General features: G+C 37.7%; 1 protein-coding gene across 6 annotated transcripts in view; it reads right to left on the reverse strand.

Moving 5' to 3' along the window:
* PDE4B (phosphodiesterase 4B) overlaps nt 1-27616 on the reverse strand; it is a 778920-nt gene that overhangs the window by 143884 nt on the left and 607420 nt on the right. For all 6 annotated transcript variants that reach the window (XM_058303419.2, XM_004483673.4, XM_071217404.1 and 3 more), the window contains 3 exons: nt 25036-25230; nt 15277-15313; nt 15085-15155 (listed from right to left, as the gene is read on the reverse strand). In XM_058303419.2, coding sequence (XP_058159402.1) covers nt 15085-15155; nt 15277-15313; nt 25036-25230 — 303 coding nt within the window. The remainder of the gene's footprint in view (nt 1-15084; nt 15156-15276; nt 15314-25035; nt 25231-27616) is intronic.

A 27616-nucleotide genomic window follows, 5' to 3' on the forward strand; every position in this document is an offset into this window, starting at 1 on the left:
TGTCTCTTCCTCACCATTTCCATCTCTATCATCCTGGCTCAGGGCTTCACCCCTCAAATTTTTATGCCTAAAAACACTCTCTAGTGCTTCCACACTCTCTGACCTTCATCTATTGTACAAGTTCTTTCTGTTCCAAAGCCTGTAGAGTCTTCTCCCCATAACCCAGAAGACTTGACAGGCCTAGCAAATGGAATGAGTCAGATTTCAAGTGTGGCTCTGTGCTCACTAGCAGTGGTATGGTCTTGGGCAAGTCATTTAATCCCCCTAAGTTTTGTTTCTTTATCCAGAGAGTGGGTCTAATAATACCTGACATGAATATTGTTTATGGTAATGTATGGGAAGTATTGTTTCCTGGATTCATCTAGAGAAGTATAACTATACTATATAATAGCTCATATTAATGAAGCACCTACTAGGTGTTAGAGGTTATTATAATTACTTTACAAATAAGAACACATTTAATCCTCAGAACAACCTTGTTTTACAGATGAGGAAATGGAGATACAGAGAAGTTATTTAGCTTGCCCAAGACAACATAATTTTGAAATGGTAGAATTGGATTATGAAACCAATAAATATGACCCCAGAGGTCATATTCTATAAAGGAAAAAAAGGTGGTGATGGCAAAGAGATCACTTCTTAAAAAATAACTTTCTAAATAATTAGTGATCTTTCCCCACTAATTATTTATCCAGAAATTCATATGCATGATGAATATTTATAGAGCACAAACTATGTGTCAGCATTCTGCTAATTCTTGGAAATTCAAGAAAAATAAACGTAATTCTCACTCTCACAGGACATGCAGTGTAGTGATGGACAGAAATCTATAAAGAGAGTATGATAAAGTTTCCAAAGTACTCTGGGCCCACAAGGGGGCATCTACTCAGGCTTGATGGAGTCAAGGACATTATTCTGGTGAAGGTGATCCTAGAAATGATTCACAGCAGAAAAGCAGGATTTAGCCAGGCAGACATTGGTGAGTGGAGAATGATATTTTAGGGAAAGAGAATAGTAAGTCCATAATTAAGATGGAGAATAGAATATGCTGGGACCAGAACTGTTAGAATGTAATCCCTTGCAGGCAATATCTGGTCTGATTGTGTTCCCTGGTTCTTCTCGCTAGAATGGAAATCATAAAAGAACAGAGAATTTGTCTATTTTAGCCACTGTTATAACACCAATGATAGGAACAAAGTAGGTACTCAATAAATATTTGTTAAATGTGTGCATACATGTATGAATAATGTGCACTAAATAAATACTTAGTAGGATTCATTAATAAATGAATAAATAGGGAGTACCACTAAAAGAGGATGAGATGAGCCTCTAGCTTTAATGTATACTGCATTAAATGTAAACTCAATCAATAGTTGCATCCACTCCTGCATCCAATCCAAGTTAATTTGGATTGGATCATGAGGTATCTTGGGTACCAAGCACCAGCATTTAAATTTTATATAAATAAGAGTGAACCACTGAAACGCTGCAAGTAGGAGAATGACATGGTCATTCAGCATGTGAGACAGTTTACTCTGGCAGCAGCTTCAAGAGAAGTTTAGAAGAGGAGAGACCAGTGTGGGAAATTCTCAATCAGGGAATGTAGTCACCTTACAAGGAGGCTCAGAAACAAGTTATAAAGCAACGAAGGAAAAAGTATGCATTTTAAGCATGGATTTATTTCCACTTTTGACAAACTCATTTATGAATACATAAGCAAAATAGATTACTGCTAAATATTTCACAAAGACTTGAGAGTATAGTATTCTGTACTGAACACTGGTTAAAAAAAAAAATCAGGAGATGTAGATTTTGGTGCTGGTGTGTCTCTAACTTGTACACAGTTGTGAGTAAGTCACTGGATTGCTGAGGACCTGAGTTTTGCCTATAAAATGTAGCAGTTGAATCAATAAGTCTCGAAGCCTTCTTTCAGCCATACTATTCTAAGATCATCAATTTCATGACTCTCTGAGCCCTGAGATGATCTTTTCTTTTTCAAAGAACTTTTATTTGTAGTAACCAAAATAGACTACAAAATTTCCCATTTAACCACATTCAACTATATAATTCAAAAGTATTTATTACATTCATAATATTGTGCTACCATCACTGACATTCATAACTTCTTTTTCATCTCCTCAAGCAGAAATAACTCGCCCATTAAGGTATAACTCCCTCTTCCTGCCTCATTCCCAACTGCCCTTGGTAACCTAGAAACCACCATTTGTCTCTGGGAATTTTGCTTCTTGAAGGTATTTCAGATAAGCAAGATCATACAATATTTGTCCTTTTGTGTCTGGCTTATTTCACTTAACATGATATGTTCAAGGTTTATCCATGTTGCAGTATGTACCAGAAACTCATTCCCTTTTTACAGCTAAATAATATTCTATCATAAGGGCATACCACATATTGTTTATCCATTCATCCATTTACAGTCACTTGGGTTGCTTTCATCTTTTGGCTATTGTGAGTAATGCTGCTGTAAATATTGGTGTACGAATATCCGTTTGAGCCCCTGCATTCAATTCTTTTGGATAAATCCCAAGAAGGGGTATAGTTGAGTTACATGGTAATTCTATTTTTAGCTTTCTGAGGAACTGCAGACTTGATTTTCATAACAGCTGTACCAATCTACAGTGCAACCAGCACTGCATCCTATTTATCTGCATCCTCGTCAACATTCATTGTTTTCTATTGTTTTATTATAACAGTCCTACTGGGTATGAAAAGGTATCTCACTGTGGTTTTGATTTACATTTCCCTGATGATCAGGATTTTGAGCATTTCTCATATGATTATTAGCTATTTTTATATATTCTTTAGAGAAATATCTATTGAAGTCTTTTGCCTACTTTTTTTGTTTGTTTTTATTTTTATTTCATTTTTTTCATTATTTATTTATTTTAATGTTACATTAAAAAAATAAGAGGTTCCCATATACTCCCCACCCCCACCCCACCCCTCACACATCAACAACCTCTTTCACCATTGCATTTGGCGAATACATTTTGGAGCACTGCTGCACCACATGGATAATAGTTTACACTGTAGTTTACACTCTACCCCCAGGACATTCAGTGTGTTATAGTTTGCCTACTTTTTAATATTAGGTTGTCTCTGTTGTTGAGCTGTCGCAGTTCTTTACATATTCTAGATATTAAATCCTTATCAGATGTATTTAACAATTATTTTATCTCATTCTGTGGGTTGTCTTTTCACTTTCTTGATAGTCTCCTCTGATGTATAACTTTTTAATTTGGATGAAATCCTTTTTATATATTTTTTCTTTTGTTGCTTGTGCTTTTGCCATAATATCTTAGAAATCACTACAAAATCGAAGATTATGAATGTTCCTCCTATATTTCTTCTAGTTTTATAGTTTTAGCTCTCATATTTTGGTCATTGACCCAGTTAGAGTTAATATTTGTATGTGGTGTTAGGTAAGGGTCTAACTTCATTTATTTGCATGTGGATATCCAATTTTCCCATATCATATCTTAAAAAGACCATTTTTTCCCCAATTAATGTACTTGGCACCCTTATAAAAAATCAATTGACCATATATGGAAAGCCCTGTATTTTATACTTAACTTTTTTTGAAATCCGTAGCTTCTCTAATAAAAAAAAAAAATCAGTTGGCCATAGATGTGTGGGTTTATTTCTGAACTTGTAATTCTATCCTGTTCATCTATATGTTTATTTTTATGCCAGTACCACACTCTTGATTTCTGCGGCTTTGTATAGGTTTTGAAATTAGGAAGTGTGAGAACTCCAACTTGATTCTTACTTTGCAATACTGATTTGGCTATTGTGAGCCCCTTGCTATTTTATATAAATTTGAGGATCATACTTTGCATTTCTGCAAATAAGGCTTCTGGGATTTTGATGGTTTCTACGTTGAACCTGTAGATAGATTTGGTAATAATGACATCTTAATAATATTGTCCTCCTATTCATGAGCACAGGATGTGTTGCCACTTATTTAGGTCATTTTTATTTCTTTCAGCATGGTTTGGTGTTTTTAGCATGGTGTATAATTCAAGTCTTTAACCTCCTCAGTTAATTTTATTCCTAGGTATCTTATTCTTTTGGAGATACTGTGAATGGGATTTTTAAAATTCAATTTCCAAATATCTTTGGTGATACATATTAATAGAAACACAACTGATGTTTGACTATTACTCTTGTTGCCTGCAACTTTGTTGAACTCATCTATCTGTTCTAGTAGTTTTCTTGTGGATTATTTTGATCTTCTATATAAAGGATCATATCACCTGTGAATAGAGATAGAATTTACCTTGGTCTTTCGGATTTTGGTGACTTTTTTCCCCTTAACTAATTGACCTGGAAGGACTTCGAATACAATTTTGAACAGCAGTGGTGAAAGTGGGCATCCTTGTCAAGTTCCTGATGTAAGGGAACAGTCTTTTGCTGTTGAGTATAAGGTTAGCTGTGGTTTTTTCATATGTGCCCTTTATCATTTGAGGAAGTTACCTTGTATTCCTCTTTTACTGAATGCTTTTTAAAATCATGTCATAACCTTTTTCTAGATCAATTGAGATGATCACGTATGCTTTGTCCTTCGTTCTGTTAATGTGGTGTATTACATTGATTGATTTTCATATGTTGAACTACCTTTGCATTCCCTGCATAAATCTCACTTTGTCTTGGTATATAATTCTTTTAGCATGCTGGTAGGCTCAATTTGCTAGTATCTTATTGGAATATTGAGAATATTTGCATCTAGGTTCATACGAGAAATTGGTCTATAGTTTTCTTTCCATGTGATGTCTTCATCTGACTTTGGTGCAAGGGCAATGCTGGTTTCATAAAATGAGTTAGGAAGAGTTCTCTCCTTTTCAATTTTTTGGAAAAGTTTGAGATGATTGGTGTTAATTATTTAAATGGTTGGTAGAATTAATCAGTGAAGCTGCCTGGTCCTGGACTTTTCTTTGTTCAGGGGCTTTGGATTATTATAAGCTGTGTGTTCCCAGGAATTTGCCCATTTCCTTTAGATTATCTATTGCTAGTATGCAATTGTTCATAGTATTCTCTTATGATCATTTTATTTCTGTAAGATAACTTGTAATGCCCCCGCTCCCCTTCATTTTGGATTCAGGTATTTACATATTCTCTCTTTTTTCTTTGTCAGTCTGGCTAAAAGTTCAGCAGTTTTATTGATCTTTTAAAAATCAACTATTGGTTTCATTGATTCTCTTTATTGTTTTTCTATTCTCTATTTCATTATCTCTGCTTTAATAGTTAATATTTTTTTCCTTCTACTTACATTAGGTTTAAATGTTTGTTCTTTTTCTAGTTCCTTCAGATATGAAGGCGGGTAATTGAGATTTTTTTTAATTTTTCAATATAGACTTTCATATAGCTATAAATTTACCACTGAACACTGCCTTCACTACATCCCATAAGTTTTGGTATGCTGTATTTTCATTTTCATTCCTTCGAAGATATTTCCTAGTTGCCCTTGTGATTTCTTCTTTGAGCTATTGATTGCACAAGGGTGTTTTGTTTAATTTCCACATATTGTGAATTTTCCAGTTTTCCTTCTGTGACTGATTTCTAGCTTCATGCCAGGGTGGTCAAAGAAGACACTTTGTATAATTTCGAACCCTTTGGAAGTTTATTGAGACTTGTTTTGTGACCTAAAATGGTCTATCCTGGAGAATGATCCATGTGTATTTGAGAAGAATATGTATTCTGCTGTTGCTTCGTGCAATGTCTTGTGAATGTCTGGTGGGTCTACTTTGTTTAAAGTGTTGCTCAAGTTCTCCATTTATTGATCTTCTGTCTAGATGTTCTATTAATTTATGAAAGTGGTGTATTAAAGTTCTCAACTATTATTGCAGAAGTGTCTATTTCTCCCTTCAGTTTTGTCAATGAATGCCTCATGTATTTTGGGGCTCTGTGATTTGGTGCATATTTGTTTAAATTGCTGTATCTTCTCGAAGGATAGAACCATTTATTACCACATAGTGTCCTTTTTGTCTCTTTTAACAGTCTTTCACTTAAAATCTATTTTACCCAATATTATTTTAGTTACCTCAAGTCTTTTTTGGTTAGTATTCTCATGGAATATTTTTCCATTCTTTCATTTTCAGCCCATTTATGTCTTTAGGTCTCAGGTAAATCTCTTGTAAACAAGATATAGTTGGATCATGATGTTTTTTATCCATTGTACAAATCTGTTTTTTTTGTTTGGAGAGTTTAATCCATTTATAATCAGTGTAATTATTGATAAGGCAAGATTTACTTCAGCCATTTTGTCCTTTGCTTTTTGTATGTCTACATATTTTTGCCCCTCTTTTCCTTTATTGCCACTTTCTTTTGTGTATAGTTATATTTTGTGATATAACTTAACCTGCTAATTTGAAAAACTACCAACTTAACTTCAATAGCATACACAGTCTCTGCTCCTATAACCCTCTGTTCCTCCTCTTTATGTTATTTTTGTTGCACATTATTTGTTTATATTTTGAATTTATATAATGTAAAAATATGATTACTTCTAGTTCAATTGTATTCTAAATCTTATAGGAAATAAAGAATAAAGTTATATCCTGAGGACAAAATATTCCTGAGGTTTGCATTTACCCATGTAATTAACTTTACTGGAGATCTTTATTTCTTCATATTGCTCCAAGTTAGTATCTGCTGTCCTTTCCTTGAAACCAGAAGAACTCTTTTTAGCATTTCTAGTATGGCAGGTCTCTTGATGATAAAATCTTTCAGTTTTTGTTTATCCATGAATGTCTTAAATTATCCCTCATTTTAGAAGGACCGTTTTTACCAGATACAGACTTGACTGGCAGATTTTCTTTTTAGGTACCTTAAATATGTTGTACTACTGCCTTCTCAACAATGGTTTCTAATGAGAAATTGGCATTTAATTTTAATAAGGATCACTTATATGTGATGAATTACTTCTTTCTTGCTGCTTTCAGAATTCTCTATCTTTGTCATTAGACACTTTGATATGATATGCCTTAGAAAGGGTCTATTTGGGTTTATCATGTTTGGAGTTTATTGGGATTCTTGGATGTGTATATACATATCTTTAATTAGATTTGGGAAGTATTTGGCCACTATTTCCTCAAATATTCTTTCTCCTCCCTTTTCCATCTCCTCTCTTTCAGGGACTTCCATAGTATATATATTGGTGTGCTTCATGCTGTCCCACAGGTCCTTTTAGGCTTTGCTTACTTTTATTCATTCTTTTCCCTTTCTGTTCTACAGACTGTATGATTTCAACTGTCCTGTCCTCTAGTTCACTAATTCTTTCTTCTGCTTGTTGAAATCTGCTGTTGAATGTCTCTATTGCATTTTTAATCTCCATTATTGTGTTTTGTATCTCCAAAAGTTCATTTAAAAATTTTAATTCCTCTTTCTGTTCGCATATTGTCTTCTTAACTTCCTTTAGTTCTATATCCATGTTTTCCTTTAGATCATTTACTTTATTTAGGAATTTTGAATGAAGATCTTTGATTAGTTGCTCAAGTGTCTGTGTTTTTTTCCTCCCTTGAATGGGCCATCTCTTCCTACTTCTTTGCATGACTTGAGATCTTCTTTAATGTCTGGCCATTTGATTATTTTGATGTGCTAACTCTAGAAGTTAGTTCCTCCATCTTTAATGTAGATTGGCTGTGTTTTAAGACTCTTTTTCAACATTGGACTCAGTATGTACAGAATCTTTAGAAGAGCCTGGTTAACAATTAGTATTTTCTCAGGTCTTTCTGAACCTGTGTTTTGCACTGGGCATGTGCAGTAACTTTTAAGTTTACCCTAGTAAGACATACAGTTTTCCCCCATTTCTCCTTCAGAAATCCTGGGTTGTTCTCTTTGCTTCTATACAGTTTTTCCTCCCTGGTGGCTGTGGTTTTCTCTGCTCCATTCCCACACCTGGATCACAATTTCACTCTAGCTTTCAGCCCTGGGTCCTCACTGTCATTCAGCAGCTCCACTCTCCTTTTCTTCATAGCTTTTCTGGCTCCAGTAACTTCCAGGTAAGGAGATTCCAACAAATGCCCTGAGTTTATTTTCCTCAGAGCCAGATAGGGCCAATGTAATTTAACACCTACTATTTTCTTTTAGATGTTCCAGCAATTAGAATCCAGGCTAGGACTTTGCATAGAAAATGTTGCTAAAAGTCCTACTACAGTTCACTCTGGCTTGAGGAAACTGCTTTGAGTGCACAAGTGCAAATCACTAACGTACCACCATGGGTTTATATGGCCTTAGTTCCCTTTGTTTGAATATATGTCAGTTGCTGAACTGTTTCTATGGGTGGTTCAAATGTTTTGGTAGAAAAAGTTGCCTCAGTCAGGGAACTGCCAATGTGAGATGTATAAAACACGTGGGTCCAAGCATGGGGGAGGAGCTGGACCAGTATATTTGTCCCACTGCTCTCCTACCAATTTTAGTTGCTTTTTTAATTTCAATTCAGCATTAACTGGGTTGTCCTCCAATCTCAAATGTCCTCCAAAATTCCAAGACAGTTGAATTTGTCCTTTATTTAGCTGTCTCAAAGGGTGAATATTCACAGGGATGTCTTACACCATTATTAGTCAGTGCTTTCTAGAGAAACAGAACCAACAGGAGTATCTGTAAATATTATGATTTTTTTTTAATAAGAATTATCTCACATGACTGTGGGGAGAGGCAGATCCAAATTCCGTAGGGTAGGCTGCAAGCTGGGAACTACAGTGAAGGTTTTCAATGAATTCGCCAGGACAAGTTGGCTGGCTGAGGTGGAAATGGAAATTCTCTCTTTGCTGAATTCATCAATTCTTTTAAAGCCTTCAGCCAATTAGATGGGATATCTCTCATTGTTGAAGACAAGCTCCTCAGTTGATTGTAAATGTAATCAGCCAACTTACTGATGATTTAAGTCAACAATATATCCTCACAGTAACCATCAGTCCAGGGCTTGCTTGACCAAAAATCTGGTACCATAAACTGGCCAAGTTGACACATGAACTTAACCATCACAGTCCATGCCTTGTCAACTTAACTACCATACACATCTCCTTAAACCATACTTAATCTCTAAATTAAAAATAATAAGTCATATTTTTGCCTAACAATACTTAATTCTCCTACACACAACTGGAAATACATTACTCTCCCCAGAATAGAGTGCACGTCCTATTTCCTCTTAAACTTGATATCCTGTAACTTAAATATTATGACACAAAGGTAATACAATTTATGTCATATGATAAGGGGATAAGATAGGGCAAAAAACAAAGATATTTGCTATATGTATGTATACAAACATACTTATAACAAAACAAGGAAGAAATACTCATAGCTATTACAGTTTTCATTTCTGTAACTGGTTACATGATCATAGCCCATATATGTAACTACTTTCTTTCACTAGCCATCCCATAGTGCCTTTACCCATAGCAAGCATCTCCTCAAAGTGTTGTTCTTTGTCTGGTGGAATGTCCCACACCTTCATTCCTGAAGTTTCTGGGCCATTGTTAGTCCTGCCTAATTGGACTGTTGTAGTTTTCCATTTGCTTTAATCACAGGACATGGTAGCACTAAGAGAAGTCTAGGGAATCTCTTGTATTCTAGACAAACTCTTCCTTATCTCTATTGTGCAGCTGCAGTCCTATTTCTCTTTGATAATCAGGATCAATCACCCCAACCAGTACAGTCATTTCTTTCTTGCTTGTTGATTCAGAGGCATGAGGGCCCAAAGTGGCCACGTGGCAGTCTTAAGTTCAATGGAATCGTTGTGTCTCCTAGTGGAAGTAATCCTCTTGGAATGAAGAGCTGTAGACCAACAGAACTGAAGTTTGCAGGAACAGGAAGCAAAATTTTTTTCTAGTACATCACTAGGCACTTAGTTGATACTGTAATTGAGTCTTCAAAAGGCCATTCCACCACTCTATCAATCTAGCTGCTTTGGGATAATGGGGAACATGATGAGACCAGTGATTTCCATGAGTGTGTGTCCATATCCACACTTCATGTAAAGTGGTTTCCTTGATCAGACAATTCTGTATGGAATATCAAGGTGGTGGATAAGGTACCTATAAGTTCATGGATGGTAGTTTTGGCAGAAGCATTATGTTCAGGGAAAGAAAGCCATATCCGGTTTATACTTTTATTGCAGTAAGACCAAAATGCTACCCTTTCCTTGATGGAAGTGGTCAAGTGCAATCAACCTATCACAAGGTAGCAGGCTGATCACCTCAGGGAATGGTGCTATATTGGGGACTGAGTGTGTGTCTCTGCTGCTGGCAGATTGGAGACTCAGCAGTGGATGTCGCAAGGTCAGCCTTGGTGAGTGGCAGTGCCTATTGCTGAACCCATTCATAACCTCCACCCCAACCATCATTGCCACTTTGTTTTTGAGTCCACTTGGCAATGACAGGAGTGTCTGGGGAAAGAGGGCAATGGTTTCCACTAGACTGTTCTTTTAATCCACTTGATTATTAAAATCGTCCTTTGCTAAAGTCACTCTGGTGAACTTTCACGTGGGACATGTGTATCTTCATGTTTTTGCCTACTCAGAAAGGTCTATCCACATACCTCTTCCTCAGATTGCTTTGTCACCAATTTTCCAGTTATGTTCCTTTCAAGTCCCCAACCATCCTGCCAAACGATTGGCAACAATCCATGAATCAGTATTCAAACAAATATCTAATCATTTCTCCTTCCAACCAAAATGAACAACAAGGTGCACTGCTCGAAGTCCACCCACTAGGAGGATTTCCCTCATCACTATCCTTCAGTGACGTCGCAGAAAGGGGTTATAGTTTTTCAGCTGTCACTTTTGGGTGGTGTCTATATATCGTGCAGAATCATTTGTAAACCAGGCCCAAGTTTTGTCTTCCTCAGTCAACTGATAAAGAACTACCCAAGAGGCCAAATTTGGGACCTGGGAAAGAGAAGGTAATGTAGTAGTTTTGGGAGGCCATGTGTATTTGGGCCACTTTCTCATATAAACTACTTGTACCTTTAGGACCTGCTGGAGTCCTATTTTATATATACCACTTCTATTTTACAATGGAGTGCTATGTGCACACCCAAATTTATGGCTTGGTGGATCAGACAACACCTAGTTCATGATAGGAAAACCAGGTTTCACGGTAACTTTGTGGCCCATGGTTTCTACTAGGGCCTAGAAGCAGGCCAAAACCTGTTTCTCAGAAGAGCAGTTATCTGAAAAGGAGAGCAGGGCTTTGCTCCAAAATTCTGAGGGTCTGAGTTGTGATACTCCTACAAGGCCTGCCAAAGGCTCCAGATGTCATCTCTATTTGCCACTGACACTCTCAGCACCATCGGATCTCCTGGGTCATACGGCCCAAGTGGCAGAGCAACTTCCATAGCAGCCTAGACCTGTTGAATAGCCTCCTCTTGTTCCAGTCTCCACTCAAACTTAGTAGCTTTTTGGGTCACTTGGTAAATGGATCAGAGTAGCACACCCAAATAAATACTTTGTCTACAAAATTGAAAGCCAACTAGGTGTTGTGTCTCTTTTTTTGGTTGTAGGAAGGGCCAGAATCAACACCTTAGAAGAGATACCTTGACATGTCCTAATACCACTGGACACCTAGAAATTTCACTGGGTTGAAGGCCCTTAAATTTTTTTGGATTTATTTTCTACCCTCTGACATACAAATGCCTTATGAGTAAGTCCAGAGTAGTTGCTACTCCTGCTCACAAGGTTCAATCCACACGATATCATCAATATAATGGACCTTTGTGATGTATTATGGGAGAGAGATACAACCAAGTTTCCTGCTAACTAGTCTATGACATAGGGCTGGAGAATTGACATACCCCTGAAGGAGAAACATGAAAGTGTATCGATGACCTTACCAGCTGAAAGAAAACTGTTCCTGGTTTTCTTTACTAGTAGTAATTAAGGAAAAAGCATTTGTTATCAATAGCTGCATACCAGGTACCAGGGAAAGTGTTGATTTGCTCAATAATGATACCACATCTGGAATAGCAGCTGCAGTTGGAATCATCACCTGGTTAAGTTTTTGATAATCCAGTGTCATTCTCCAAGATTCATCTGTTTTCTCCACAGGCCAAATGGGAGAGTTGAATAGGGATGTAATGGGAATCACCACCCCTGCATCCTTCATGTCCTTGATGGCACAAATCTCTGCAATCTCTCCATGAATCTGCCATTGCTTTTTTTAAAAAAGATTTCTTTTTTATTTATTTCTCTCCCCTCCCCCCCATTGTCTGCTCTCTATGTCCATTCGCTGTGTGTTCTGTGTTCACTTGCATTCTTGTCAGGCAGCACCAGGAATCTGTGTCTCTTTTTTGTTGCATCATCTTGCTGTGTCAGCTCTTTATGTGTGTGGAGTCATTCCTGGGTGAGCTGTGCTTTTTTCAAATAGGGCAGCTCTCCTTGTGGGGTTCACTCCTTGCACATGGGGCACCCCTATGTGGGGCACACTCCCATGTGGTACTGTACTTCTTGCATGTGGCAGCATTGCGTGTGGGTCAGCTCACACATAAGCCAGGAGGCTCTGGGTATCGAACCCTAGACCTCCTATATGGTAGGCAGACACTCTATCAGTTGAGCCACATCCCCTTACCTGCTATTGCTTTTGATTTACTATTTGGCTAAGTAGGGACAGTTCTATTGCCTTCAATTGGCCTTTCCTAACATAATAGCCTTCTCTCCACAGTGAGGGAACTAATGTGGGGATTCTGCTAGTTGCTGAATATGTTTCTTCCAATTATGCATTCTGGAATTGGGGGAATAACCACAGAACGGGTCAGGGACCCCACTGTGAGATGGACCTGAATTAAAACTCCATTGATCATCTGACCTCCATAAGTTGCTACTCTTACTAGTGGACCAAAGTGATGATTTAGGCCTCCTAGAATTAATATCATTTCTGAGCTGGTGTTTTATAATCTCCCAAATGTCTGATTATTGCCTTTTCTCCAATCAGTGCACAGCTACCCCTGGTAAAAGGCCATAGGTCTCTTTGAGGAAGGCTGGGAGGAAGATTAACTGTATAAATTTTTGGCAGTGTAACTGGGTCTTTCCCCAAGGAGACCCAGCTCTGTGCCTGTAAACTATCTCAAGTCTGGGAACTGATTAACAGTGGACATCATGCAATGTTGGGAATTTAGTTTACATTGAAATTCACAATAAGAGTCTGGGCCTAGTTTTCAGAAATCTCAGGTTTGCAGCTACACAAAATAAAATTTTCTTTCAGAGCACACAGAAATTTTTATATCCTTCATGTGACAATAAAATTCCAAATTTGAAGCTTTGAACTCAACCTTTCCTTTTTAAATGTAACCAGTTATTTATGAACTACCAGTGAACATCATTATAAATTAACTCCACCAAACTGTTAAAGTGTCAAAAATATCTCACCCAGAGACTTGCCTCTAATAAGCATGTATCAAGTGGTGTTATTTTGCAAATATCTATTGCCAACTCATGGCATGGACTATCAGTGCCATCCTGATTATTATAAATAAAGGCATTAGTGCCTTTGAATCTAATCAGATTAGAAAATCAATACATAAATGTCATGCTTAAGATTCTGTTTCTCAAGAACCACTCTCAGTACCAAAGCTGAATTAGTCTGGGTTCTCTAGAGAAACAGAACTGACAGGAAGTATCTGTAATTGTCTCACATGACTGTGGGGATAAGCAAGTTCAAATTCCATAGGGCAGGCTACAAGCTGGGAAATAAAATGAAGGTTTTTGATGAATCCTCCATAAAGTAAAGTAAAGATGGAAATTCTCTCTTCTGACTGCTGAAATCATCACTTCTCCTTGTAAAGCCTTCAGCTGTATAGATGAGACTTCTCTCATTATTGAAGGCGCTCTCCTCAGTTGATTTTAAATGTAATCAGCAATAGAGGCAACCAGCTTACCAATCATTTAAGTCAACAAAATATCCTCACAGTAACAATCAGGCCAGTGATTGCTTGACCAAACACTGGGCACCATAAATTGGCTAAGTTGACACATGAACTTAATCATACACTACCATCTTGATGACATCACTTCATGACATGATCTTTTAAAACATGTAGAATGGTGAGTTGTATAGAATATAGATCAGACTCATAGACTGATACCATTTTAAAGAAGAATGTGACTGCAAAGAATATTCAGTACAAATTCTCTGCTTTATAGGCGAAAAATCTAAAGTTCGGCAATGTTAACTGAGTTGAACAATGTCCTATAGTTAGTTGATGGCAGAGGCGATGTTAAGATCACTCTCTGACTTTATTTATCAAACATCATAGGCAGTTTTGGACCGGAGATTTTTGGTACCTTCAGGTTTAAGTGTGAATTTCTGAATTTATTAATAGCTCATCCCAAAACAATTTTAATAGAATTTATGACTATTACTATTATGGATACTTCCCAAAGTGGTAATTATAAAAGTCAACAAAAAAATCCTTACCTCATTCTTCCATTTCTTGAGCTCAACAGTTATGCTAACTTTTAAGGGGAATGTGGAAGGTGGAATTATGTACTCCAGATAAAAACATGTTCTTAATATTAATTCAATCCTGCAGGTGTGAACCCATTGTAAATAGGAACTTTTGAAGATTTTATTTTTAGTTAAGTTGTGATACAACCATATGAGGTTGGGCCTTAATTCTATTATTGGAGGCTTTGTGAGAGAAAGCCACATGGAGAAGTGCAAGCTGGAAGTCAATAGAATTTAGAAGAGAAAGGATAGGATGTCACCATGTGATGGGAAAACCGGGCAACCCAAGGACAGAATGCTAATGACCCTGGGAAGAAGCAAGCCAATAAATTCATGCTATTAAGCCAACCCATCATGTGGTATTTATCACAGCAGCCAGGAAACTAAGACAATAAAAAGATTAATACACCCAGACTAGACCATCTCTAATATCTTACCAGTTCTAAAATACCATGGTGCCACATCCTATTTTCAAACTTCATCAAGTATCCTAACTTAATTCCAAATGGCATATGTCCATGCAATAATCATTTTTGAAAAATGCTGTTCTATATTTTTTACTTAATGGAAGGAATTACTAAGCAGCCTATCTAAATTCCACAAAAAGCCCAATGCTTACTTGTTGGATGTTCCATGAAGGTTTGTTAGTATAGTGAAGTTGTTTCTCACACTTCTCAAGCTGGCAAGGACCTATAAGGAAATGTTTTAAATGGTTAGGAATGAAAGCAGAGAAATGGTCAGGTTTAGAGGCCATGCTTTAAAAACTACAACAGAGACAATGAGAGCACACCAGGGTCAGCACAATACATACCTGGGCAAAAGGTGTTACAATCAAGTCATCGCCGTGTCTAGTGAAAAGAGAGAGAAGAGATATTTAAAATGCATTTGAATTGTACCTGTGAAGTATCAGTTATAATATTAAACTTTATCAGTACTAGCACAAAGATGTTACAAAAGTTCTTCCACCTGGATGTAAGACAAGATTGACAATTATGTATAAATGGGGATCTCAGGAACTTGAAAGAAAAAAAAAATCGTAAAAAAAAATAGAATCAGGTTTATGGCTCCTGGATGTACAGTGACTACACTTAGAAGCACTAGCAAGCAAGCATATATCCTTAGGGTATAGTCCCATTAAATAGCAGACCCAGAGCACTGTAATCCAAAGCAATTTGTGGATTTGGTTGCCAGAGCCAGGAAATTCAAAAGGAGGGTTGCTCACAGGCACACATAGAGTTGGAAAAAATGGCATAACAGTCTGGATAAAGGTTAACTTTGGATTTCCTGGCTTTTGTTGATTTGAACCACAGCCTTAATGTCATTTAAATACAGCTGTCTGTCTGGGAATCCCATTACTTTTGTTTTTAACATAACTTTTTTCTTAAAGTACCCAAGGAAAAGCTTTTACAGGGAGAATACAGACTAAAGCTACCATTATCATACCACCATCACTCATCGTGCTTCAAAAACTGATTAAGCTGTACCTAGTGATATGTAAATCTGTACTTAGGAAGAGTCAAAGTGTATTCTCTCTCTGGCAAAAGTTTTGATACTTCTACTAGAGCCCACATTTGGCAAGCTCTGCATTTAAAGTTATTAGAAGGTATGCTGGCCGGAGCTGCAGTCACAAAATCAGGCCAATTTCTTTCACTGCAGGGACCATAATAACAACATGGAAGTTGGTGATAATGAGTTTACACCATTTTCCCCTTTATCTTCTCATAATATGGTGTCTTCATAATCACCATAAAAATATGGCACTTATTTGTTAACAATGTGAATGGAACCAGGAATTATGAGGCTCTGGGGATCCAGAAGTGAACAAGACATGCATGTTATTCTTGGGATTGTCTAGCATAGGCTTTTAACTTTTTATTTTGAAATAATTTCAAATTTATAGGGTAGTTGCAAAAACAATACAAAACCCATACAGAGAACTCCCAATATACCTCACCCAGGTAACCCCAACCCTAACATTTTGCTATATTTGCCAAATCATCCTATCTATCTATCTATCTATCTATCTATCTATCTATCTATCTATCTATCTATCTGTCTGTCTGTCTGTCTGTCTGTCTGTCTGTCTGTCTGTCTGTATGTCTATCTATCTCCTTATCTGTTTTTTAAACATTTAAGAATAGGTTGTATATATCATGTTCCTTGAACATTTAATACTTCCGTATACATTTTCTAAGAAGAAGGATATTCACTTATGTAGCAACCTCAAGTACATCTATCAAGTTCAAGAAATTTAACATTGATATCAAACATCTAGTCTATAGACCAATTTTTTCATAAGTCTCAATACTGCCCTTTTTGGCCTTTCATTCTCCATTATTAGATGTAGATCAGGCTTATACATAGTATGTCATTGTCATTGTCTGCTTAGTTTCTCTTTTTACTAAATTATGGAAACATATATATAACATAGACTTTCCCATCTCAGCCACTCCCAAGCATACCATTCAGTGGGATTAATCATATTCATAATATTGTGCTACCCTCACCACTAGCCATTATTGGAACATTTCCATCACCCCAAACAGAAATTTTGTACCTATTATCCATTAATTCTCTATTTCTCCCCCACTCCCAACACCCACTCCATCCCTGGTAAGCTGCCCTCTATTTTCTGCCTCTATGAATTACTTTGGGGTCTTTAATTTACATATGATACTTTCCTTTCCACCTTTATCTTTAGCTAGAATTCCATAGAATTATTTGCTGTGTGCAAATTTTCTACAGTAAAAAATGAAGAACAACAAACGTTTCTTAAGTGATTACTGTATGTCAGACCCTGGTAAGTACTGTACCTGCATTATCTCATCTACTTCTTCTAAAAAGACTGTGAGGCAGGTATTCTTATTATTCTCATTTTAAAAATGAAAACCATGTGTAGAATGGTTAAGCAACTGGCCTGCATCATATAGCTTGTAAGTGGAAGTGAAGCAGGCTAGTAAGATAGGGAATTAATAGACAGATCTGGAACCTGGCAGGAAATAGCTACAGAAGAAAGATCATCTCCCTTTAGCACCCCTTGAAGAATAAAGGTGTAAACTCTCTGAGGGGAGAATGAAGCAGGCTAGTAAGATAGGGAATCAACAGACAGATCTGGAATCTGGCAGAAAGTCCACATGGGCATCAATAACCCCCAAGATGGCTGCTGGAAGACACCACCCCACAAAATCCTGCCATCCAGAGAAAAGATGTCTTCTGGAAGCCAGGAGAAGCCCTGGATATTCCCCAAGGACTTTATCATTGGACCCTCACAGGAAATTGATGGGTGGGATAATCAATCAGAACAGCAAACAGCTGAAACTCCTCCCCTGCTATTAGCAATGGGGTGGAATAATTAACAGTTCAAGAAGCCAAGTGCGAGGCCTGAATGAGCGCTCTTGTATGCTCTCTTGCCGGTGGACCCATTCTGCCCATTGCACACCGCTCATGCCGTTTTTCTTCTGCCATGTGGTCATGCAAGTAAAACCTGGGGATTTATAATTTATAATAAGGAATTGTAGTCTGTAAATCAGCCCACTTTATCACTTTTCAACCCCTTCCTCTACCCGGAACCCCTGATATGTTATTTTCTCCTATTTCTCGTTCCACCCTACCGGAATAAATTACTGGCCTAACTCACCTGACGTGCTCTTGAAATTCATTTCTGCAGCATAGTCAAAAACCTAAATAAAATCCACTAACGGAAGAGCTGAGACTGATCTAAAAGCTTTTGCTTTTAACCACTATGTTTCCTATCTTATGATGACCCTGAATAGTTGACAACCTTGAAATATACGGAGTCTAAGCTTCCAAATAAGTTTCATCATGGTAGGGGAGACCAAGAAATATTCAAAAACCTACAACTGACTTTATAAATATAGTACCAGAAATACAAATGATGGAGATACTTAACAGGGTCCAAAGGAAAGGTGGTAATTACATGTTAGAGGAAGTAAGAAATGCTTGAATGAATGGATGATAGGTTTTAAAAAGGCAGGGATGGTAGGTGCTACCAATGAGAGAAATGGTGAGAATAAAGGTATTGAAACTGGGACATACTGAATATGCTCACTGAAATGCTTGGTGGCTTGTTTTGTAGACAATAAAGCTGGAAGATCCTCCACAGCCACATTATGGACATCCTGGACAAAAGTTAGGGAGTTGGTGCTGAATTCAGTAGGAAGAAGTGTGATAAGCAAATAGAAAGGTGCTTTAGAAAGAAAAAATGCTTTGGAAGCTGACGGATGGATTGGAGTAGAGACAGACATGGAAAGAATAGTTAGGAGAATGTTACTATTATTCATGTGAGATGGAATATGTAAGGCAGAGAAGAAACAGGAAAAGAAGATTCAAGGAGACCTTGCAAGTTCTTGCCAGGACTTGGCATTTAATTGGATTAGGCGTCATAAAGAATATTAAGTTTTCAAAATGACTACCTAGGGAAATGGTGGAGTCATGAAGAGAAGTAAGAAAGTGAGGAGGAATTGGGGGAAGATACGTGTCAATTTTCCATCTGTTGCCTTTTAAGGTACTGACTGACAGCAGCTGAAGATATCAAGCAGGAAGATTGCAATTCGGGAATTAGAGCTATAGATTTAGGAATCACCTTCAACATGGTGAAAACAATGGTAGTGGATGGCTACCTGAGGTGGAGGTACACAGAGAGGGGGCCAAAGGAAGTGCCTCAGGGGACATCCCAGTCAACAGAAGCCAAAAGGAGAGACAGAAAATTGTAATAAATGCAGGGTGACAAATTGTACCCAAAACTGCCCTTTTAAGAAGAACTTTGAGATGTGTGAAATACCTTGCTATTTTGTTTTGATTTTTGATGTGAAATATAATCGTTCATAAAACACTGGGGTGAGCTTAAGACAAGGTAATGGAGTTGGAATTAAGATCTATAGCTCCTGGATTTCTGGAGCCTAATTATCCCATGAAAGCTAAATTATATAACCAAATTTATGCATAGATAGTACCCAAAGAGAATGTACTGTTGAAAGGATTGGAGAACTATTAAAACTGTATAAACTAATGTTTAAAATGTGGTAAACATTAACAGGATACCATGTTGACAGGATTTTATCATTGTGGAACTTAGGAAGTTTAGGAGAGCAAAACATTCAGCAACAAGAAGTTAATTTACACATCCCCAGCATATGATCCCTTAAAGAACTGGAGCAGCAAAATTTAATGCTATAAGCTATACAGTGGCCACTGGAGAAATTTTCAGGTAATTGACAGAAAGCAAGTACCAAGAAAAGAAACATACAAAAAACACTGAGCACAGCCAGATTATTTATGGAATTATGCTGGATTTTAAAAATCATAATTTGCATCTTATTAATTAAGAATAAAATGGCATGAAAATAACCAAACACTTAACTGGTTATCAAAATGGATGTATTTCTTGATTTCTCAATCTACTAGAGAGGTCAATGCCGCTCAGGAACAAGGACAAATATTCAGAACCTTAACATGAGCAACATCTAGTGACAAAACAAGCACATTACAACTTCTTGGAATAATTTGAGATGAAAGCTTTGTGATTTTTAGAATTGAGTGTATATCTACTCTAAACAATGAAATGATGTTCTGGAAAGTAATATTACTACTTCTTAAAAACAAACTCTGGATTTTATTAACTCCACCTTTTGGTGTTTTCTCCCTACATGCAGAATTCTCCTTTTACATTTCTTGGAACACTGATTTAAGTCTGTCTTATAGAGAGTTGTATACTATAGGAAAGAGTACAAATTTTGGAGCCAGACAGCACTGGTTTGTTTCTCAGCAGCACTTTCAGTATCTATAAGATATTAGGCAACCTTGCTATGGCTCAGTTTCTTCACCTGTAAAATGGGGTATTGTGAGAATTAAATGAGTTATTATATATGTATATATCTTACAACAGTGCTTGGCACAGAAAAGCACTTTTGGTATATAGCTATGGCTATCATGTATAGTTGTAGGCATCATCATTATTATAAAGGTTTGCATGTCTATTTTCCCAGTTGATATGTAGGCTTCTGTAGGACATTCATGTCTGCCCCCAATGCAATCAGGAGATCTAATATCTACATTGTACTTTACAATTTCGAAAGTAGTCTCATATATATTATTTCATATGATAAGAGAATGCTCCTGGTTCAGGAAATGGTGCCTCCTCCTATCTTACGGGTCAAGTCTTATACCTTGAAGCTTCCTTTCTTCCCCCTCACTCCGCAATCACCAAAGGCTGTTGAGTCTACCCTTCAAATATTTATTAATTGCTCACTGGCTCTGCTCTAATGTAGATCTCTGTCCTTATTACATGGATTACCAAAGCAGCATTCCAATTGGCTCTCATGCATTAGACTTTAAACTTGTCTACCCTCCAAACCATTCTTAATATTGCAATCAGAGCTATCTTTCAAAAAGGTAAGTCTGATCATGTGTTTTTGTGCTCAAAAGCCTTTGGTAACTTCCCACTGCTTGCCTGCATCATGAACATCAACTCCTTAGCCTTGGTCCTCTATGATGAGACCCATGCTTGCTTCTCCAGCCTCATCTTTCACCAGTGCCCCCACCCTCTGCCTCTTCTCATATTTTCTGCCTCAGCCAGACCAAGCTGTTTTTCCCCACAATGCTCCCCTATAACTAGAGAGTTAACACATGTTCTTTCCTCCTGCATATCCCTCTGCCTGCCTAACCCCTCTAGCTCTTAGCACTAAGCTTTGCTGTGACTTCCGCAAGGAGGGCCTGGCCAGGGCTCTTCTAAAGTCCTTGCCTAGCTCTCTGTAGTTGTCTTTATCCACAGGCATTGAAACTACCTATTCTGACTAATATTTTAGCTCCTTTGAAGACACAGAAAATGTCTCATTTATTAATAATGTGCCTAACTTTAAGCCAACATTTTTTTGTTAAAGGAAGGAATGAATATGATCCTCATCTCATAACTGGTGGAAAGGTAGGCAGAGTGGAAATTAATATTATTTTTATTTTTCATTCTTTTTTAGAGGTTGTTTATGTACTGGATATCCATGTGGCTTAACTTGGATTATATATTTTGACTCCCTGGGTTCAAGCCTTGGTTCCCCATTTTTTGGGCAATTTACTTAACCTCCCTGTGTTCAAATGTCCCGATCTTTAAAACAAGAAAATTTTAGTACCTACCACATTGGGTTACAAGGATAAATGAGTTAATATATATAAAATACTTTAAATAGAATTTACCACATAGGAAGAATTCATTAAATGTGAGATTTTATTTATTGACATTTTAGAGACCATGAAAGATATTTAATTTCTTTAAACCATTGGGCTAGTAATTGCACTGACTCTAAAGTCTAACTCAAGTCTTAGAATCTACATCATATTTTTTGGTAGCCCATCAATAAACAGGCCTTAAATTTAAGTTGGCTGTTATTTCAGCTTTTCCTCTTTGGTTCTTAGGTCTCATTTCTCTTGACAGTTCTCACACAAATGGCTGGCTTTAGATAGCTCCTTGTCTAGGTAAAGCTTTGCAAATGGGATAACCAAGAAGGACACAAGGATCTTACTTCCCTATCGCTCTGCAGGTAGAGAATCAAAACTCAGTCCTGTCCAATATGGTGGTTCCTGTCAGTTTTGTGCAATAAGTCCAGCCTTCACAGTGTTCAGAACATCATGTTCCCATTGGGAAATCTATACTTCATTTATGAAAGCATTATTTTAGAGATGACTACAATACAGGAACTGAACAGAAACCAGCAGAGTATTGCCACATCTAGGGAAACATCTGAAATTTCCTTTTGGGACTCTATGGTGATCTTGTTTCACATTACTAGAAAGCCCTATTTTGATCTTTGTCACTTAAAGCCATTTTTAATTTCCCATTCACAGTTTTACTCTTAATATCTTTTCACTCATTCTTACTGCCTATATTTCCATTTTACTCTTCTGAAAGAGTTCAGATGAAAAATTTTAAAATAGTAGTTTTCCCTCTACTTCAAGGATAATGCAGTGAAATTGTGCAAAGTTTTCCAACTCATATTAATGTACCACTGCTCTGTGCTAAGTATGAGGGGTCCCCAAGAGGGAATATTCCACTGCCCCCTTCCAGTGGCCTTCCCAGAAGGCAGGGGAAGCAGAGGAAGGCTTGGGGATTGTTGTTGCTCCACACATGTCAATTCACCCTGAAGAGTAATAATTGGCTGAAGCAGCTTTATTTCAAGATGCCTGAATGGAATTGGATTTTTCCAACATGGACCTGATAAAACAAAGTACCGGAAGAACCTGGCTATTATTCAAGCTCCACTTGGTGTTGTTCTGTGAAATATAAATTCCCAAACTGCCAAATATATAAAGGTTTTGTTGAAATATTGCAAAACAAAATTTTGTCTTACTTTTAGTCATTCAAAGATTTTAATTTTATTTTAGGATTTTCCATAGGGAGCTATTAGGTTGCCAACTGTGTTTCTTAGGGAAAGGCTGTTTTTTGTTTTGAAAACGTGCCCTTCCTACTTTTTTGTTAAAGTAATTTCTTTGGGAAAAAATGAGAATGAAATAGTTTATGTGTATACATTCTTACTTGTCTAAACTTAAAGTTGGCCACTCTTTATAGATTACAAAGCTAAGGGGGAGTTTTTAGTGGTGTGTAATATTGAACATTGATTGAATCATTAGTTATCATGGGCATTGGTTGTTGAGTCGTTCTGAACTACATTCTAGTTCTGTGGTCTTAGACAAGTCATAAATGTCTCTGAATCCTTGTTTCAACTGCTACAGATAGACTGAGTTGAACTGTATTCTTTAAAATTTCAAAAATTCTATAATCTTTTGATTCCAGGTGAGGATCACCAGAGTTTACCGTGAAATTGGATTAGAGGCTTCGGGGAAGTCTCCTGATGATCCCAAGACTCAGCACACTTACTGGCATGAGTTTGGGGAACTGCTAGCTGCCTTTCAAAGCCAGTATTTTACTTGGGAAACGCTAAGTGAATGAAGCTCTAATTACCTCTGAGCTCTCCACGTTTCCTATCCTCTCCTCAGATGAAGTCTAGAAGATTTCTACCTTTGTGGAAGAGAGAATTCCTAGTACACTCACTGAGTTGAAGCCCCTTATCCAATCTTAGTCAGAAACTGCCTTAGTTCTACATGATCCACGGCAAAGTGGCTCTCTCTCCTCCAGTCTCGGGTACCTTGACTCTGCATTTATCTTTACCTACTAGTAAAGATGCTGCTTTGCAGTTTGATGAGCATAAGCAAAAAAAGTCCAGAAGTTTGGAATATGGCTATCTTTGGCTGTATCACCTTCTAGTTGTAGATAGGGGCAGGTTTCTCAATTTCTCAGAGTCCCAGCTTCATTATCTCTAGAGTGGGGATAATAATGACACAAGTATCCTAGTGTTGGTGTAAATATTTTTTAAAATGACATATGTAAATGCACTTGGTCCCATGGTAAGTGCTCATTAAATGTTAGTTTCTTTCCACTCAGTAGAGTTATATGTGTATGTTCCTCTTATCTTTCTTACTTAACTGCTATCTTCTTGAGTGAGATCTACGTTTGGCTCATCTGTGATTTTCCCCATTTTGTTTATCTTTTTTCCCCAGAGCCTGGCACAGTACATACCACACAAAAGAGATTCAGTAATTATTTGCCAAATCAGTGAATACATGAATTTTGACCCCCACAATAACTGAAACATTTCAGGGCAGGGATGCTGCTATTGAAATTTGCTGGCACAAATGTCCTGAGGGATGTTTTCCTGTTGGTAGCTCTGACAAGGGTGAACCATTTTAGCCTCCTTTCCAATAACAGAAGAGGTCCCAATGGAATTTTCCAGACTGGAGAATTTAGGGAGCTACTGATATTTTTATAACATATGATGTTAAAAACAATTGTGTGTGTGTCCAGAAAACTTTTAAGGCACAAACTCCAGCATCCAATTTTATTTCTTTTCAGAAATTTAATAAACAAGTAACACAACCCAGTCATTGTTCTTTAAATATAAATTAGAGAGCTACAATTAATAGCAGCAAAACAAAAACATCAGCTGTGTTTAATGGGATGGTGGAGTGTATTGTGTCACTGTGTTAAGGAGTTATTGTGTTAGGATTCCAGAGAAGGGAAACAGGCATGTGGCTGAATGACAGCTTATCAAAGGTCATTCAGCAAAGGCCACTGAGAGAGGTCGCAGGTAGCTAACCAACCATTTTCTCCTCTCCTGAAGCCCCAAGTAAACTTCAAGTGTTGCTGAAGATTCAAGCAAATTCAAGCAAAAAGTGTTAAGGATTTCATCCTGTAAACAATTCAGCAGCCCAGAAAATGAAGCCAAATACAATGGGAAAAAATATCAATGACAAATGTAAACTGAAGACTGTGATAGAAGTATTTCAGTACCCTTGGAACGTGGCGACATACTCCCCATACTATAGAGCATGAGTACCCGCAGGATGATCACTGTTGCAACCTCTGCTCAAGTCCATTTTTCTCCTCTCTGCTCCTCCATGAGTAAAAAGAGAACCCATTGTTTTCACTGCCGTGGCTGCTACTGCTGGGACGGAATTAAAGATGAAGTATGTGTGAGACTGGAAACCAGACAGGGCTTGTACTTACTGCTCGCTTGGAAGTGAAGAGTTTCTTGACATTGCCTTTGGTGATAAGTCATAGTCGCTGTCTGATCTGTAGAGAAAGGACTCTCTGCGCTGGCTGTGTCCGGGAAAGGTAGCGTGAAGCACCAGCCCAGAGGAAGAGCTGGCCTGGGGATCCAGTGGGCTCCGACCTGGGGAAGGGCCATTTTCCACATCAAAGCTTAAAAAGAAAGCAAAAACGCTGGTCACATGGGATCTTGGAAGAAGGTTTTGAACATATATTGAGGATCTAGCATGTGGTGAACTCTGCATGTCAAGCACTTTATGCAAAACTTTACACTTTACATAAAGATTTAATCCTTAAAACAGCTCTAAGTTGCAGGCATTTTGCATAGGAAGAAACTGAGTCCCATAAAAACGCAGTCATTTATCCAAGATTCCACTGTTAGCAAACAGTGGAGCCAAAATTTGAACCAAGCCTTTCAGCAGCATGAGCAACTTTGACAAGTTCAGAATAAGAGCCAAGTGTAAAATAATTTGGTGATAATAAACAACTCCAGAGGGAGGTATACAACACAGCTTCAGGTGTGAGACACTGAACTATCACTTGAATGAGTCTTCCTTGCTGGAAGATGACTTCTTCACACCATAAGAAAATATCACAGTCTCATTAAAGATGAAATCTGCAGATTTCTGAAGGTTTCAGGAACAAAGTGCTAACCCTAAAACATCCCCTGGCTGATTAGATAAGAGGCCCAGCTTGAGGTTTAATATTCATATATGCAAGTTTAACCATATAAAGTGATTTAATTAATCTGATAATGCCAAATTAATCACAAGGGCTACAGAGCTCTGTCTCTAGAGGAGGAGGCACTTACTGGCTCTGGTATAGAGATTTCTAGTCGGGCTCCTTCAGTCTGGTAAGGTGCCTTCAGGCCCAGAATTATATAAACAGCTTTGGTCAATGAACACACAGTCAGAAACAGTAATGATCTTGTCTTATGTATTCTCTCTTCTAATCTGGACATTATTTTAGGCAGTATGTCTTTCCCCACACTCTCCTTTATCATCCCATGTATATTTTTTTCCCTGTACACACAATCTTGCCATCAAAACAGCAATTACCCTCTACCCTAGCATTTCTATAGACCACTCACTGTTTCCCGGCTAAAGCTTTGCAGAGAAGTGTTGAGGGAAGAATATGACGATGGGACTGCTCCCTTTCCCACTTAGACCATAGCAGTGAGCTTCCTTTATTTTCATTCAGTAGCCATATTGATTTGTACATTTTGGGTTCCTTTCTTTCACTAGTTCTTACAGCCTTCTCTCTTGGGGCTCATTTGTTTAAATTCCTTCATTCTACAAAGTGTTTTCCAATATATTATTTCACTTATGCATTGTAACAATCCTAAAATGCCAATATCATATTCCAATCTACAAATGAGGAAAATGAGGCTTAGAGAGATTTAAATACCTTGCTCAGAGTCATAGGCTAGTAATTTGCACAGTGAGAATTGAAACCCAAATCTTCCAGTTTTTTCCTACAAGCTCAGAATTCCCTAATCCCTGAGTTGCAGAATTGTCCACTGGATAACTGAATGCATTTTCCCTCCACTCTCCGGATTCAAAAAAGTTGTGGTTGATATGTAGAGAGTCAGTCTCTTTGCTGTTATCTTGAGAAACCTTTGTTGTTATCTTGAAGGAAGACAGGGAGGCAGAAAATTACCCTGAAGCTGTAGGTTTCACTGAAACAGGGACAGAAGCTATGACAGAAAGCAGCAATATAGCACTTCCCCAGAGACCACCTGAGAAGCTGCTTTTAGCCAAGCTATAAACTCCAGGTATCCGATAAGAAGCAGCAAGTGAGAATCTCTGGTTAAAAAAGGAAGAGCAGTAACAATCCAATATGTATTTGGGCTTTTGAGGAACTGCAGATGGATTTTCACAGCAGGCTAATGGGCTGGGATGGGGCTGCCTTTCAAAGACTGTGGGCTGGCAGGCAGGCAATCACTCACAGATACCAGCCTGCTTGCTAGTCTGCCTGGAGGTAGAGCTATGTCGTAAGCCACATACATTACAGCAAATGAAAATATAAGGAAAGCTGACTTGCAAGATTTCTTTGGGTGAGATCTGTATTCATTGTTAACAAAATAAAGAACTACTTTGTGGATGAGGGCTCTTTTGTGCTGCCACCTGCATCCTGTAGAACCAGTAGATCCTGGGGCTGGGTCTGAACTCTTAAGGACAAATAAGGCAGATTCATAAAAAGTGAAGATGGGACTACATAAAGCTTAACAGTGTGCATGGGCAAGAGGCTTGAAATTTCTAGGTTTATTCATGTTGTTATTCATCTGGCATATATCTGCATAGCCTTTACTTTCGTAACAGTGGGTAACCAGCCCTCTAGTATCTGCTGGACTTCCTGGTGATTCAGTAATTAGAGGGTTGGTGTCTGGCACAGCAGAGGGTCTCCACCTCTAGCACTAAGGCCTGTGCTCATTAATTGGTCAGCATCTATGTGATACCAGTCGTTAAATATTATGAATATTGCTGCTGTGCGTAGCTGTGCTAAAATCTTAGAAGAGGTGCCAAGTGGATATGTCTAC

This window comes from Dasypus novemcinctus, chromosome 9, assembly GCF_030445035.2.
Source record: "Dasypus novemcinctus isolate mDasNov1 chromosome 9, mDasNov1.1.hap2, whole genome shotgun sequence".
Taxonomy (NCBI): Eukaryota; Metazoa; Chordata; class Mammalia; order Cingulata; family Dasypodidae; genus Dasypus; species Dasypus novemcinctus.